Genomic DNA, 17,403 nt, shown 5'->3' with positions numbered 1-17,403 from the left:
AATTAAAACTAAAAACAAAAATCGGATCATTTGATCTTCAAATTTAAAATAGCCATTTTTACTGTGAAAAAATACGTTTGTACAGACATTTGTTGGTATACAATTTATTTACTGTTGAATAAACAAAATATGGGATGTTAAAACCTAAGTCTAAGATACATCCAACAGTAATCAATATTTTTGAGAAATTCCTTTAATATCTAATTAGAAAGAGAGTGCTATAAACATAAACTATAGTGGGGGAAATATTGCCTGGTCTTTTCTACAACTGTCTAGTTTCAGTTTCAGTGATGTGCCCATGATAGCCTCAGATTCTTTAGCTCACCCAACTCTCCATTCTCCTCTGACGTCTCTTAGCATCTAAGCATTTTTGCCTGCAGAACTGGACGTCAAAGCCACAGACCTTTCCCACTTTTTCCACATTCTGATATTTGACATGAACATTTACATAAACTCTTGAGATCTGTCAACATGATTATAGGCACTGCACTACTGCTGATTGGATTTTGACTAAAGATTGCATGACTTAGCAGCACTTTGCAGGGATATATGGCATGACAAGTGGATATAGCTTAAAGCAATCAGAGATTTGAATTTTTTTGTTACTACAGTAAAGAAGAGATGTGAAAGACAGTTTTGAGGTGGTTGTGGAAAATAGGGAACTCGATAAACTCTAAGCTCAGAAAAGCACAGGAGGTTGTTTGTACCAACAGCTAATCACTGTGCCTTACACTATTGTGCATTGAGACAGCCTTAGGATAAGCTCAATGGACAATAGTTGTATTTCATTACCATCCTCTATTCCTATTCCATTTACTGTCACTTTACTACTATTCATTGTTCCCTTTTTTTCTGTCTCTGTTCATTTTACTTCGGTTTACAGTGTTTGCACTGCCAGTTGAAATTCGCTCAAGTCTTTTGCTTATATCTACAATGTTTACACCCCACTGCGCTACTACACTGCACCCTTACACTGTATTCGTTATTTATTCTCACTTCATTACACTGATAATGTAAAATTACTTTTAGTATAAAAACAACTACTAAACTACCCACTGCATGCTAAAGAAGTTCATAAGCAACTCCACGCAACCAATTTGTCCGCATCCATTATAATACTAATACTATACCGCATACAGTACAATACTAATTACTGCTATTTAAAATAAAAGAAATTTATTTCTTTTATTGATTCCAATATGTCACTTACACATATACACCCAGACTTGCCATTGATGAGATTATATATCACCAGTGGTTCTCAACTTTTTGTTAGACCCTGTGCTGATCCTAAACCCCCCCCAGTACTGCTGATCTGCATGAACAAATAACATTGCACTCTTGGAGCACATGATGGGACTGATTCACTGGAACAGTACAGCTAACTCCTTTAGTTGTAAATAGAATGTTATGTATATGTACACTTAGAAATATTTGTAGTCCAGTCGGGTTGCAGAGGTAGTCCAGCTCCTCCAGGATAGCACATCTATACATCCCATTGCCCAAAGTGGTTTGGTGTGTCTCCCAGCACAGTTCCTTGGAGCATGGAGGAGATACCAGGAGGTGGGTCAGACAGACCACAGTAGACTTTACAGTACAGTAGATAGACGACAGTGCCCTCACTGCTGTTAGTAAGTACCAGGATAAAATCCACTGTCAAATACATCATCAAGCCATTGGCAGCCCTTACACTGGTACAGTGGCTCACTGAGCCTCCTGACACCGTCTGCCATCACAGCAGGAGCATGCCCAGATCTTGTGTGTGTACTACCACTTTTACATTGGGCCAAATTACAAAAAAAGCACAAAAAAGTAAAAACAATTAAACATTAAAAACATTATGTAGATAAAATCCGAGATTTTTCTGGTAACTTTTTGGTCACTCCCGGATTATCGCAGTGCTCTTTTCATGAAAAACACTCCACAAAGCAACACAGTTCTTTGCTACATTCTCTTTAGCTTACACGGATTACCCATCTCATAATGCACTATATAGACAAAAGTGCTGACATCTGACCATCACAACCATGCATGGTTCTTCCCCAAAACTTTTGCCTCAAGAATAAAAGCACACATTTTCTATAGGCCCAAACCTGTTCCAGCATGCACAGCAATCAACTATGACGTGGTTTGACAAGGTTGGAGTGGAAGAACCGGAGTGTCTCACACAGAGACTTCACCTTAACCCTGCTGAACACCTTTGGGATGAACTGGAATACTGACTGAACCCCAGAAATCCTCACACAACCTCAGTGCCTTACCTGCTCTTGAGTAGAGGTGATTGTAACCTGGCACGGGAAGTTACACGGTATGTTGAACAAGCGCATGTGTGACTAGTCGTGTGTGCACATACTTTAAACCTTACAGTGTATAATTTAGTGCAAAATGAACTAACATGGGGTTAGATTTACCTTCATGGGTGATATGTGCTCTGCTCTTCATCATATATGATCTATTTCTGTTCGTCACCTTTTAACGCACTTTGATTCTGTTGCTTTTCCCCATAGAAACTGGGAGATGCTCTCACTTATGCTACATTCACGTATACAGTGACACAGCAGTAAAGCAACCGTTCTTCATTATCAGGGAGAACTGGCAACTTCCATTAACATGAGTGACAATAAGTGTTGGTAACTAGATGTTCAGGGACATGACAAAATTGAGAAAAGTTTAACTTAATGCAAATATGGAGCGACTTCGTGCAGCAACTAACATTTGGAGTGATACAGAGCGCACATGACCACAGTACACACTGCACACACTGCTTCTCCTTCATCTTGTATGATATAATGCATATATACACTTCTTAATTTTATATACAAGCACCAAGTCTCCCTCCAGAACGTTTCATTAAAGCAGGAAGAACACAGAGTGAAATGCTAGTTGTACTGTCCACTGATAAACATAAATTATTATTATTGCAACCATGCATATTTCTGGCTACTTCATACTACAGTGACTGGAGACCCGCAGCTCTGAATGTAACATCAGTCAGTCACATATACGAATACACAAGTTCAAGGCAATGAATAAAAAGGGAAGCACGAGTTTAGCTCGCTGGTCTTATGTAGTACAATCTTATATACATATATTTTTATTTAGTACATAATGAATTTTCATTAATGTAACTGTATGTGAAAGTTGAGCACAATGATTGCATGTCACATTTTCTAAAGCAACACTGAATTTAATGGAAAATAAAATGCCCTGTTATGAGTACTCGTAAAATTAAAACAAAATGAAAACTGCCTATTCATGCAGTATGCAATATTTAAATAAATCAAAGATTATACACAAAATTACAGTAGATTTTATCACAGGAATATTTCAGATAAAAACAAAAACGAAACAACCGCACGTCTGGGATCGAAGTGCATCCATCCCCAATTCTGTCCACTAATGATTCATTTGAACCAACACTTTGTTGATTTATTGTTACTGAGAAGTAAAAGCTTAATGAAAATTTACAACAAGTTCAATTCTACTGCATGTGCCCAATGTTACAATACATCATCCATACCTATAGGTCATATAATAGACCCTAATCCCAACTATATAACTTGCACGATTGCTGTGAAGGTTCAGCTACTGAAAAAGAAAATTCTAACATATGATACACATCTTATCAGAGGTACATTTATCCTGAGTAAGCTTACCAGTGGCATGGTATGTAGGCAGTAACCAAAAGCTTTTGTACATATATAAACTTGCAAAAATGCAAATATACACTAAATTGCACGACATAATGTCAATTTCATAAATATTTTAGGGGAGGTCTGACTTTATAAATGTTCATTTTACCGTTAAAAATTTAAATTAATACAGCATAATCATGTAAATGTGCTCGTTTAAAGGCGTATGCGTTATTCTTAGCAGCATACATCTATATAATGAGCATGTGTGGTATATTGCCACAAAAACACTGGGCCTCTGAGTGTATTAATGTACAATAATTTTACAAGGACATTTACATGTATGAACTAAGGTTTTGGAACTTCTCTCGCAGGTTTTTGACTAAACCATATTGGCTGTTCTCTGTTTTTTCAAATGTCCCCAGTCTACATGTTTCATCACTGTCCAGACACCTTGGTTGGTCTTCATGAAGCTCTGCATTTTTCTCTTCACCTGCTGCCAGACCATTACTTTCTGTCTTAATAATTCTTTCCACTATAATGATCTTGTTTTCATTGGGCAGGCTGGCCTGGCCAGATATGTAATAGTTCCTTGAGATGTCTGTATGGTTTGTTTGCGGTTTTAAATGAAGTGGTCCCATCATGTGGTCCAAAGAACTGCTTTTGCACATTTTACCCACACCCTGTCCTGCAGGTTCCTTGTCCATGGAGTGGGTAGTGGCAGTATCTATAGCTGGTGTTGTGTGGGGGTCCATACGGTCACAAACTGGACTGGCACAGGAGAAGGTTCGTCGGGATGTGGGAGCATTCCGTCCAACCTCAAGTATTTGCTCTGGGACTGAGCAACTGCGATTAATTGAGACTAACTGAGGATTTGGTCGTGAGTATTTGGAACGCAGCTCTCTCACGTCTGGCCAATTAAAGCTCTCAGTGTAGACTGGACTTTGTAAATCTAGAGCAGGTGGTCTGAAAGTGGTCTGAAGTTGAGGACTGCCCAGGGAGCAGGGGCTCAGTGACGAACTGGAGTCTGTGTGCTCACATGAACCGATTGATAGAACCAGGCTCTGCATACCTATACATATTTACAAAAAAAAAGTGTTAAAATTAATTAACCGATACAAATAAAAAAATAACTTTGCAATTAAAAAATTAACAAATACAAGTGGCATAAAAATAGAAATCTTCATGAATATAGATATAACAAGGACATGGACATATGCATGGACAAAATTGTTGGTACCCTTCTATTAAAGAAAGAAAAACCCAAAATGGTCACTGAAATACACTGAAACTGACAAAAGTAATAATACATAAAAATGTACTGAAAATTCATTCATTCATTTTCTACTGCTTATCCTGCATAGCCTGTGCCTATCTCAGCCGTCATCGGGCACCGAGGCAGGATACACCCTGGGCGGAGTGCCACCCCATCGCAGGACACACACACACACTCCCATTCACTCACACACTCCGGACAATTTTTCCAGCAATGCCAATCAACCTACCATGCATGTCTTTGGACCGGGGAGGAAACCGGAGTACCCGGAGGAAACCCCCGAGGCATGGGGAGAACATGCAAACTCCACACACAAGGAGGAGGTGGGACCCTGGAGGTGTGAGGCAAATGTGCTAACCACTAAGCCACCGTGTAACAAAACCAAGCCTCCTCCAAGTCTCACAGTAGGTCCAGTGTTCTTTTCTTTGCATGCTTTACGTCTGTAAACATAGAGCTGATGTTAATTGTCAAAAAGCACTTCTTCCAGAAGCTTTCTGACTTGTCAAAGTGCATTTCGGCAAATTCCGGTCTCGATTTTTTCTGATTTGATTCCAACAGTGGATTCCTCCTCTGTTGTCTTCCATCAAATCCATGCTGGCTCAGACAGAGACGGATGATGTGATCCGTCACTGATGTACCCTGACCTTGGAGTTCACCTCTAATCTCTTTAGATGTTGTTGTGGGCTTTTTTTTACAATTAGTTACCATTCGTATTATCCGTCTCCTCAATTGATCATCATTTTCATCTTGCGTCCACGTCCAGGGAAGTCCTGTAGACCTTAAACTTCTGAATAACACAGGAACATCAAGCTGCTTGGAGCTGGTCTTATAGCCGGTACCTTTAACATGCTAACTAATTCTAATCTCCTGAGTTAACTCTGTCCTTAACCTTATGTTCATTGTGGTCCACAGCATGACACCAAACAGCACAGTGACTACTTTTCACCCTTTAAATAGGCAGACTGACTACGGACACTTGTGATGCTAATTACAGGATAGTAGTCAGGTGTACCATCATTTTGTTTCCAGGCCAGTTTCATTAGTTTTTTTTAACTGCTTCTGTTAAACCACAATTCAATAGCAATGTCAGATTTTCATTAGTCAGTTGTCAGAAAACCTTTTATTTAGTGACCATTGTGGGTTTTTCTTTCTTTAATGAAAAGGTACCAACAATTTTGTCCGTGTGTGTATATAGTATATATCTATAGATAGTAAAAATGTTTAAAGTTATGTTGAAACTAAACTAAAATAATAATACTTACCCAGGTCATTCTCAGGACTTTTGTCTTCCATAACAGAGGAAAGCGTTCTGTGGCCAAAGTTGCTTTCTGACACCTTTGTTCTCGGTCTCACTACAGGCCTGTTGTTCTTAATACGCTGGCTGAATTGCCTAGCCAGATGGAACACTTTGTTCTTCATCTTATCTGTATCTTGCATTAGGTCGTCTTCTGAATCTAACCTCAGGGAGACGATCCTGGGTAGAGGAGCAGGTCGGATCTTCTGTGTCTCTTGGAGCTTCTGATCACTGGATAAGCTTCCCAGTGGTGAAGGAGTTGATGTCCCATATCCAGCCTTGCTGTTGTGAAATTCAGCTAACATTAATAGAGGTTCACCAAGGTCACTATAAGAACTCTCCTGTCCCGTTTGCTCCTGGGTAGTATTGGCAACTGTGCCATCCATGTTATCTTTAGAAGCTTCTTGAGGCTCCTCAGAAGCGCCACTGATTTCAACCTCAATGTCTTGCCAATCCCTTATCATTTCAGAGGAGGATCGGTAATCCTCATCTTTATCAACTGCCTGAACAATTACCGGAGGCCTAGTTTTTGTGTCTATATTAGACAGTGTTTCTGTGTCCATGAACACTTCAGAATTCTTCTCTTTCTCCAGACCTGGAAGATCAAAAACTGCCCAAGAAGTTGGCCTTGTAATTTTTGCGGCCTTACTGTGATTTGCTGCAGCTTCTTCATTGGGAAGGCTGTTGAGCTGCTGGCTGAGATTGCGGACTAGCCCCGCGGGGATGTAAGAGAGGCTTTCCCTGCGTTTGATACTGAAATTAGCATCCTGTTCCTCAGCATGCTCATAGTATTGTTTAATTTTATGGATGAGCATTCTGTCCTTTTTGGACAGAGTATCTGGTTTTGTTTGTTGTCTTTGGTCTGGTGTGAACAGTTGTGGACCTGGTGTGGCTGAAGCTAAAAATTCAGGTACAGTTTGAAAAGTAACTGGGTCAGGGGAGGAACAGTTTATCTCTTGAGTCTTTTCGTTGTCCAGCTGCTCAGCATTGAGGCTAAACACGCTACTTCTCCTACTACCTGTCTGAGATGAAGGGTAACCTAGAGAGATCATGTCATCAGCCGCCACACTGCTTTGCCGAGAGTGGCTTCTAGTGCAGTGTAAAGCGATAACACTGGCTTTGTCTAGAACAGATGCTGGCAAGATGCTCCTAGGTTCAGTTCCTGATGACATGTCTTCATCTTCTTCTTCGCAATCTTCTTCCTCCTCCCCCAGGTCCTCAACATTGTTTAAAAGGTTTGCTCTGGTTTCAGTGTTCTTGTCCTCTAATTGGCTTTCATTTGGGACTAGGGACAGTGACTCTACCCTTCCCACCACAACCTCTTCATCCTGAGGGACAATGTGAGACTGTTGTTGTCCTGCTTCTTCTCCTTCCTCATCTTCTTCTACAGGCAGAGAAATAACTTGTGAACGACGATCCTCCGAAGAGTCCTAGTGCGCAAAAGGAAAATCAATTATTGTGTATGAAAGGGACTCATTGGATTAGGACAAAAAGATAGGAAAATATGTTGTCAATATTCATCATTTGTAATTAGCTTGACAATCCCCACGAGATAAAGATTATTTGTACAACGGTAGTTAATTCATTCAGCATCGGTAACCAGTTTATATCGGTCGGGGTTGCAGTGGAGTCAGATCTTATCCCATGAATATCTGGAGCAAACCTATAATACACCCTGAATGAGACATCAGCCCGTTGCCATGCGTTACAAACACATTTGTACCCAGGAGTTCTTGAATCTACCAATTTGGAGGAAAAATGTTCTCAGGATTGATCAGGGATACCTGGAGCTGTGAGATACTACCAGTACCAATTGCAGCACGAATAGTGGTTTTGTAGGATTGCAGGCTGTTTTCCAGTAAGTGTCACATGCATTAAAGTAATAATGTTGTTAATTCAATCATTCATTCATTAATTTTCTACCGTTTATCTGAACTACCTCGGGTCACGGGGAGTCTCTGGTGTCATCAGGCATCAAGGCAGGATGCACCCTGGACGAAGTGCCAACCCATCGCAGGGCACACACACACACATTTACGGCATTTAGCAGACACCCTTATCCAGAGTGACTTACAACTGAGCAACTGAGGGTTAAGAGCCTTGCTCAGGGGCTCAGCAGTGGCAGCTTGGTGGACCTGTGGTTCGAACCCATGACCTTCCGATCAGTAGCCCAACACCTTAACCACTGAGCTACCACATCCCATCCCACACTCTCATTCACTCACGCAATCACAAACTACGGACAATTTTCCAGAGATGCCAATCAACCATTCATGTCTTTGGACCGGGGGAGGAAACCGGAGTACCCGGAGGAAACCCCCGAGGCATGGGGAGAACATGCAAACTCCACACACACGAGGCAGAGGCGGGAATCGAACCCCCAACCCTGGAGGTGTGAGGCAAAGTGCTAACCACTAAGCCACCATGCCCCCCATGTTGTTAATGATGATAATAATAACAGTGATAACAATAATAAAAACTTCACTTATAAATGTAATGTAGTTAATCTTGCCTCTTCACATACCGTTGAATTCTCTGCCTGGTCTTCTTCAGACGGAGATCGGCTTCTCTCAGGTTTCACTAACTCATTGTCCTCCATAGCCTGTTCCCCATCTCTATTCTTAAATGTGAAAGAGAAGCATCAAAAATACAAGAGTCGTCAAATATTATTCTCCGAGAACCTATTTGAAATGTGGTTTAACTGAGCATGTTCCTTCCCATCTGATCTGGAGTGTACGCTCTTTGAGCACAATTTTATCCATTACAAACGGCCGCGATTCATATAAAAGCTTCAGTGCCTTTTTGTTGACCTTTAGAAACTGCCTTTGTGATGGGCTACAATCAAATATAGAACGAAAACCTTTGGTGACACTGATTATGGGAAGCTAAGAGCTGGTCTGAATACAGCCCGGACCTCCCCTCGTCTCCCACCGCCAAAAAATTTGACAGTGAAATTTTCCTTTGAAGCAAACTTCAATCACAGAATCTAATCCGTATGTACTGAAAGTGTTATTAAAAATTCAGACCCAGCGCTGTTATGAAAACAGACCTGACGCTATAATATCATTCAAAGTTCTTATGAGAATAGTTATTATATGAGCGCTGTTGAATTGTCTAATCTGATTGCTCAGATGATGTTGATTCATTTTATTTAACAGCAGCTTGGGCACTAGGTCCACATTCAAATGACAAGTTGTCCCATATGTCATAGTTTCTCTATAATAGCTACTCCTTCGTAGGAACCCGTTGCCAGATGCACCAACACTGATAAACAGATAAAAGAAAAAATCTTATTTGATGATGAATACTTATTGAGGTTTTCATTGAATTTTTTTCGGTAAATATTCCAGTTTGTCACTACCGTGTTGAGATTTTGTCTTATTAAATTCACGAGCGAGAAAAACATACCAAGCCTGTTTACTGTTATGATGTAAATGATAAAGTAATTTATCACTGAAGTGTATAGTTATACTTAACCCTTGTATTGTCCTCCTATACAAATTAGGAGCACTGAGTCAAATTGACCTTGTCTGTTTTGACTGCTTATAAAAAATGAAGTATATATATGATAGCCTTTTTTTTTTTAACCTTTTTAGTCTAACTTGTTTCCAACATATTAACATATATTTTGAAAATAAATAAATAAATTATATATATATATATATATATATATATATATATATATATATATATATATATATATATATATATATATATATATATATATATATATATATGGTATAATGAACCTTATTTATTTACAAAAAAAGCCTTATTTAAAAAAAAACAAAAAACAAACAAAAAAAAACAGAAATTTTGAATTATTTTCACTGTAGAGACACAAAAGTTGATGCACAATTACAGGCTGGTATATTTCAAGGGCAGGAGATTGTTTTGAAACCATTTTGACCATTTTTAATGTCAGCAAATAATAAAACCTGTTTTTTTCCAGGTCAAATTGACTTGAATGCTTATAAATCAAAAATTCTACAATTATCACCATTCTGTTTGTAATATCTATTTTACACTTGTAATATCTATTTTGCCCACCTGATGTCATCTGATCAACCAACAACAGGCTACACACACACGCGCACACACACACACACACACACACACACACACACACACACACACACACACACACACACACACACACACACACACACACACTCAAAAACATGCCATAATTTCATGTGAATAAAACTTTGTTTACCTCCTTATGTTTTTTTATTATACTTAATTTATGAAATGATAAATCTTATGAAATTTTGCCATGTTTTGAGTAAAATAAGCAGAAAGCTTATTGTAGCATCATTTCGGTAGATCATATTTTGCCCTCTTCTAGACGAAGGCATATCAAAAATGTGAAATATTTACAAATGTTTGGCTTTTTATTCTTTTCTGGAGGCCTAATGAAATGCAATGCCCAATTTGTGTGCGTGTTTGTGTATGTGTGCATGTGTGTGTGTGTGTGTGTGGGGTGTGAGTGTGTGTTTTGGGTGCGTGTGTTAGTGGACATTTTATGTGTGCATTTTTGTATCTGTATGTATGTTCAAAATAATCCCCTTTGCAGTGTCTCATGATGGGCTGCATCATCACCCTGTCTAATTATTTTTCTATGACAGCATGACCTGTCATGATCAATTTGTTTTATCAAGCAATAACTTGAAGGGAAAAAACACACCCTCAAGACACAAGTTCACACACCAGGACAAAACCCTATAAGCTGTGAATAACTGTGCAGATAATTTAATCATCATTAGAGCAAAGAGTAAACAACCCAAACAAGTTGCCAGAGGAATGAATCACCCCACACTCACACGCAGTACTGACCACATACCCTTGTGTTTCATGTGACATCACAATGTGAGGACAGAAGACTGCCTGACTGCAATGTTTTTGTGTCTGTGCTTCATTAAAAAGCATTCAAGGTTTTTTTCCACATCTTCAGCAAAACCAACAATGTAGAGCTTAGCTATGTTATGAGAAACCTGGAACGTTTATCTCAGAATCAAGCATTGCTATCATTCTTCTCTTAATGAAAAACAAGTTTGGGATGCTTTCCCAGCCAGACGTGAAGAGCTGGTAAGTGGAATTTGCAGATTAGGGGGTTGTTCTATTGAATTATAGTTTATTCTTATCTGAGCAAAGTGAGTGAGTTTTAACAATATGGCAACCGTGCGAACAGAGTATGGATATGCCCCTGAAAATACATTAGAGATGTTTTCTAAACCCTTATGCGATTAAAAACATGCACAGAGCCATGCAACTGCCAAGCTTCTAGCCATGCAAGTGCCTTCCAATAGCAGACATGCAGCACGCAAGAGATAGAGAGAGAGAGAGCGAGAGAGAGAGCGAGAGAGAGAGAAGGAATTTGGCTGGAATGACTGTTTAGCACACAGCAGTGGAGTAACAATGCCTAGCAGAGAGAAAAAGTAAAAAAGCAAAGAGTGACAGTGAGCCTCACCGTTGCGACCCGTGTAAAAAGCAAAGCTCTGGCCCTATAGCGCCAGCAGGAGATGGCAGCCAACACTGAGCTGGCAAAGTCAGCTACCTGCTCATCTTTCACCACAATCTCTTCATCTTCTTCGCTAAGTCTCTGCACTTTCTTCAGCACCCCCTCCTTCTCCTCGGTCTCTCTATGGAATGGCGTTTCTAGCTGACAAGTTTCGAGGCCGTTCACGTTCAGCCAGTTCAGGGAAAGCCATCCGCTCGTGCTCTCTTCAGAGACGGGTCCCTCTGTCTCCGCTTCATCCACGGTGGAACTCAGGGTGGAAGCGCTAGCTGCAGCCTGCAGGGAACTCCGGCTGCTGTCTGACAGCAGAGTACCCATGCTGTCAGCATGCTGGAGTGTAAAGACACAGTTACAGGGGTGCACAAATGTGGCTGCTACATGCTCTGGGGTTCGAACTAATGGTGAACGCAAGTAGTATGTGCAAATTAAAAAACAAACAAAAAACAACAAGAAAACCATTAACCTTATTTCTTCTAAAGGCCTTTTTTCCCCCAACAGTAATATTTGACTTGGCAAAAAATAAAAACAATGTATAATAATTCAGTTGTGTAAAGCCTTACCTTAAGCGTATCTACAGCATGACATGAAGAACGGAGATGATAACAGGGTAATGCAAATAAAAGAGAAAGAAAAAAGAAAATCAGTTAAAATGGCTCAAAAGCAATGCTTTTTTATTTTGAGCACCAAGCTCAGGTCTCGATGGCGTCTACATAGAAATAATCAAATCAGCTTTGTATTGGGGGAAAAAAATATCAGTCGCCCATGGTTAAAGCAAAGGTCTGAGCAAAGTTCAGAGACAGACTGGTATGAACTCAACACTTACTCAGAGAGAGGAAGAGGAAGAAGAGGAAGACAAAGAGGAAGAAGAATAAGAAGAAGAAAAAGAAGAGGAAGAGGAAGAAGAAGAGGAAGAGGAAGAAGAAGAGGAGGAAGAAATGACATAAAACCTTTTTTTTTAATTATCTGCAAATTAAAATACATACCAAGGAAACCAGTGATCTAAGGCCAGAACAAACCCACAATTGAAAGGAGTCGATGCAAGACAAAGCCCCTGGCTGATGGGCTCCATAATTAACATCATTATGTGCAAGGCTGGGGGATGGGGGCATGCTCTTTGATCTAACAGAGAGACCACTTGGATACTGTAAGGCTTTGAAGCCAAGCAGACAAGAGGAAGACGGCAAGGGGCGAGCACGTATCTCCTGATGACAACAGGCAAGTATGGTGGCTCTACAGGGTTTATGCACTAACGATAACGAATGAAGGACTTCTATTTTTGACCTTCTTTTGTTTTGTTTACTAACTGACTGGAAAATCCTCGTACCATCACTCTGGTCTCAGTTTGGGTTGTGATACTTATAGTGAGGATCGCTAAAACCTGTACTATATGAAATACCCCATGGATTCATTTTAAATATCTGAATTACGGAAACGTCTGATTCTTAGAAGTGTACTTGAAACATTCCCTAAGAGGTCATTTCACCACGGAGGGGGGGGGGGAATAAGGCAAAATTACCTTTTGTTGTCCGTATGTTCTGCTTAACTCTGTTAAATGGCTCTATTAGAGAAAAAAAATATTTATAAAATGAGCAGATAGTTTATTCATAATTTGCCCACAATACTGTTTGTCGGTCTGCATAAATAAAATATTTTTTTTTTATTAAATAGAAATAAAAGAAACACAGCATACTACTAGCAATGGGATGCTAATGCATTAAGGGCTTTAATGAATGAATAAAATAATACAAAAAAAAGCAGGCGGATGAAAAATGACTAGACTGGCAAGAAACTAGAACTATCAAACCAGAATCTAGACTAAAAATGATATACACAGCACAATTAATATTGAATAAGACACTTATCATACTGATATCAGACCCCAGTGAGTTAGCAGGGTGAAGCAAATGAAACAATAACAAAAGCACATTCAGAACAACCATGTGCTGACATCTTTAAATCATCTTCGAAACAAATCAGGACAATCCTATTGAACAAATCTGCACGACTGGCAAAATCATGTAAGAAGTCAAACACAGTCTTACCTGAACGCCTTCGTTCTTTCAGTCCTGCCATTAGAAGGTCCTCGGACTTGTTTTGTCTTTCAGGACTGTAGCGATACTTCACTGGGCCTAAAGCACCAAGCAAACAGACATAAAAAGGTTCAAGACAGGATTTACATTTCATGTACATACAGTATACTGTGCATAAACTGTAGGTTTATATCCTACATTCAGCAAAATAGCCACCACTCACAGTCAGATCTCATGTCCAGAATGGCATCTTTGGCCTAAAAGAAATAAAAGTACAAGATACATATGAGAGCTCATATATAATGAATCGTTACACATTTCTAACATTCAGGTTACTTACTTTCTGTGGAATGATGGCATGATGGTTCTCCAGGATCAGCCGCTTAATGTGATGAGCCCACAGTTTTTTCTCCTCTACAGTTTTGGCCTGTGACAAGACAAACGGGAAATTACACAAACCGAACCGAAAAGAAATTCTGCTTATTCATTACAGGAAGAGTCCCACAAACCTGTACTGTGTGAGGTTGTTTAGGATGCTTGTAGTGTGTCACACTGAAGCGAAGAGAGTCCTTGGCACTTTCAATCAGCATTAAAGTGGAGCACTGAACAGAAAACAGGAAACATGTAAATAGCTAACCACCTTTCATGTGCACTTTATATTTTACATGACGGCTCTTAGCCCGGAATCTCCTAACTTAAGCTTTCTATGAACGTTAGGATCAGATTTTGTTTTTTTTGAATTAGAAAATGAGGATGCTAATAGAAAATGAGAGGAAACTGATTAACCGTAATTAATCTGTGGAGTACATAAGCAGATACAATCTCCAGCTGGAAGGAAGAAAAGCCTTTTCAAACCTTTCTCACTTAGCACTATGCCACCAAAGAAACACATGATTTTCTAGAATCGGTTTGGTTTACCAATAAAAAGAAAACAGACCACACGCAATTATAGACCTCCAAGTACCATTATATGGGTCTTGTAGACGTAATGCTCTCCTCTCTTCTTGGTGATGAGAAGCAATTTATCAAAAAGGAACAGCGTTCTTTCGTTCTTCGCACGGTGGACGTGGAAGGTTCCTTCGAGGACAAGCTCACCGTATGTAGTGAGGTCGGGTCCTTTCCAGTTGATGAGGAGGGACTGAATCTCCTGAAAGAAATAAAACACAAGGTCCCTTTAGAAACACAAGGTCCCATTAGAATACATATTACTGCACGAAATATTGTTTGAACATTCAGTATTTACACTGGTCGGTCGGCGCTGTTTCTGTTACTGTTTATTGTCTTTTGTGTATTGCATTTTTTTGTACCTTTTGTATTGTCTTGTAACTTTATGTCTGCACTGTCTTTTGTCCTGCACTGTCTTGTCTGTCTTGTCCTGCACTGTTTGCACCAGGTTGCACAGTTGCACTTTATGTGGCTAAGACTACTTACATGTCCTTATAGCCCTGTCTTTGTTTTAAGTAACACCGTGATCCTGGAGAAACGTTGTCTCATTTCACTGTGTACTGCAACAGCTATATATGGTTGAAATGACAATAAAAGCTTCTTGACTGGACTCTTGACTACTGTAACACCAGGCACGAGTCCATGAACAGAAGTTAAAAGCTACACTTTAAACATCGCATGCTAGTAACTTGTCAAATTATTATAGATAGCAGTATGGATTATTGATCCTACATTGTTACGGTGAAGTGTGTATGCCACCGCACAGGTCACCCACCCTCACACTCTCTGTTAAAGGTATTGTTTAAACACTATAACATTTAAAAACTCAGAATGTGGAGCTCATTGCCGGCATAACACAGCGGTAACTAAGAGAAACAGAACTAAATAAGATATCCTAGGAAAACAGTGGGGATAAAATCTAATTATGGGTTCTGATCTTCTGATTCACTTCCTTTTGCATCTGGAACAAAAAAAACAACAACTACTGGAACATCTGTTCTGCACAGAAATAAAATCCCAATGTATACATCATTGTTGAATCCTCCATGATGGGCCTGCATGGATAAAGCTTGTGTCCTTTTCTAATCAACCATTTATTTAATCTGCTTAGAGATCAAATCAGTGGCTGCATTTCCTCATAATTCTGTTTGTAATCATGTGTAATTATCTGTAATGAACCACTAATGGACACAAGATCCAACCCAACCCCAAGTCCAATTGGGTCCTACTGTTGCCAACCGAGCAGATAGAACAAATATACAACTGGAGCCTCGAGTACGGTTTATCGTCTGGTTCTGAGAAATTTTTGAAGCAAACTTCCTGAATACTCCTGAGGGCTCATAGCCTTTCACAGGAGTTCAGTTCATCAGAGTCTGTGACTCTCTAACTGAGTCAAGGACGATACTAACATGGCATGGAGCTGCTGGACTGAATGATGAAGGTTGCACACATCATCACAGTCCATTAAAAATCACCAAGTGTGATGCAGGACATTATTTATTTATCTATTTTATTTTATTATTATTATTATTTTTTTTTAGAATTGTACTTATGGTATAAACAAATCAAACATTAGTGTTCAAGAAAGAATCAAGACAGGTAAAGTGAGATATTTTAGATTTTCTTATAGTATTACAACAATACGATCTTACAGTATTTCAACTGTGTCAACAACAGCAGCTACTGTATATGAAGTCTTTCACTTCCTTCAACCCTCAATAAGACCCCCAGGATTTTCCTTGGTAAGACGTTTTGGAAGTCCTATAAATACATATTTTCTGAGTAAAAGCATTGCTAATTAGGTCGTTAAGAGCCTAAGGCCATCCTTAAAAATATTCTTGTTTGCCGTAACCCGACCGACCCTGTCAATTTAGGACCGACTCAATTTATTTTTTTTTTTTCTCTTTAAGTCCGACCGACTTGCCGGTTGTAAATTTACGTTAAGACCAACCAATTAATTTTTTTACTCTTTAAACAACTAAAAAAAAAAGCAATAAAATAATATTAATTATATTTTAGTAAGTATTGTAAATATATAAATTGCCTAGGCCTACATACACAATAAAAGTCACGATATGCTAATTTGTTTAAATTCATACCTACGTAAATCACCGTCACCAAAATTGTACTTTTTTTTTCATTGAAACTTTTCATTGGAAAAAAAAAAGAGACCTACCTACCGACCCGTTTTTTTTATTTATTTTTTTTACTGTTACTGCAAACCAAAATATCTTTAAGGCTGGCCTAACAGTCCATTACTAATTAATAATTAATAAGTGCTTAATGATTATTCTTGTTTTACAGAGATCCCATGTTGGGATTCTTCTAAGTTTGTAGGAAAGCACGTGCAAGTCTGTATGCGAGTGTTTAGTACGGCTTCGTGTTCATATGATCATATGGTCTGGATTTAAAGGGGAAGCTGAGAACTTGCCTTTCATTTATAACAGGATTCATTTAGTGTAGTTTGCTACGAATGCATTAGTCCAACTTCGTTTGCCACGTTTGAGATGAATTCTCCTAATTGGTTTGAAGTCTGATGTTGGGATTTGGATCTCGGATTCTCTTTTTAAGGGGTTCCTTAGCAGCAATGTCTGCTTGTTTATTACTATGTAGCAACATATGGCTCGGTTTCTATTATAGTAGGGAAGGATGTCTACTATTCTAAAATGTCTGACTGTTTGGAGTGAAGTTGGTGTCAGACACAGTCA

At 39.2% G+C, this 17,403-nt stretch overlaps 1 protein-coding gene across 6 annotated transcripts in view; it reads right to left on the bottom strand.

The window, feature by feature from the left end:
- Positions 1-3,066: 3,066 nt before the first annotated feature.
- LOC113659506 (pleckstrin homology domain-containing family G member 3) overlaps positions 3,067-17,403 on the bottom strand; it is a 50,553-nt gene continuing 36,216 nt past the window's right edge. For 3 of the 6 annotated variants that reach the window (XM_027172317.2, XM_027172318.2, XM_047821489.1), the window contains exons 9-19: positions 14,715-14,897; positions 14,260-14,352; positions 14,091-14,177; positions 13,974-14,007; positions 13,763-13,849; positions 13,237-13,278; positions 12,281-12,291; positions 11,673-12,050; positions 8,715-8,822; positions 6,171-7,632; positions 3,067-4,704 (exon numbers count right to left, since the gene is read on the bottom strand). In XM_027172317.2, coding sequence (XP_027028118.2) covers positions 3,968-4,704; positions 6,171-7,632; positions 8,715-8,822; positions 11,673-12,050; positions 12,281-12,291; positions 13,237-13,278; positions 13,763-13,849; positions 13,974-14,007; positions 14,091-14,177; positions 14,260-14,352; positions 14,715-14,897 — 3,222 coding nt within the window. In that variant the 3' untranslated portion in view covers positions 3,067-3,967. The remainder of the gene's footprint in view (positions 4,705-6,170; positions 7,633-8,714; positions 8,823-11,672; positions 12,051-12,280; positions 12,292-13,236; positions 13,279-13,762; positions 13,850-13,973; positions 14,008-14,090; positions 14,178-14,259; positions 14,353-14,714; positions 14,898-17,403) is intronic. The other 3 variants (XM_027172319.2, XM_027172320.2, XM_027172321.2) reach the window with 3 other exon arrangements.

Source organism: Tachysurus fulvidraco, chromosome 12 (genome assembly GCF_022655615.1).
Source record: "Tachysurus fulvidraco isolate hzauxx_2018 chromosome 12, HZAU_PFXX_2.0, whole genome shotgun sequence".
NCBI lineage: Eukaryota > Metazoa > Chordata > Actinopteri > Siluriformes > Bagridae > Tachysurus > Tachysurus fulvidraco.
The sequence above is the reverse complement of the archived record's forward strand: the minus strand, read 5'-3'. Positions and strand labels throughout refer to the sequence as shown.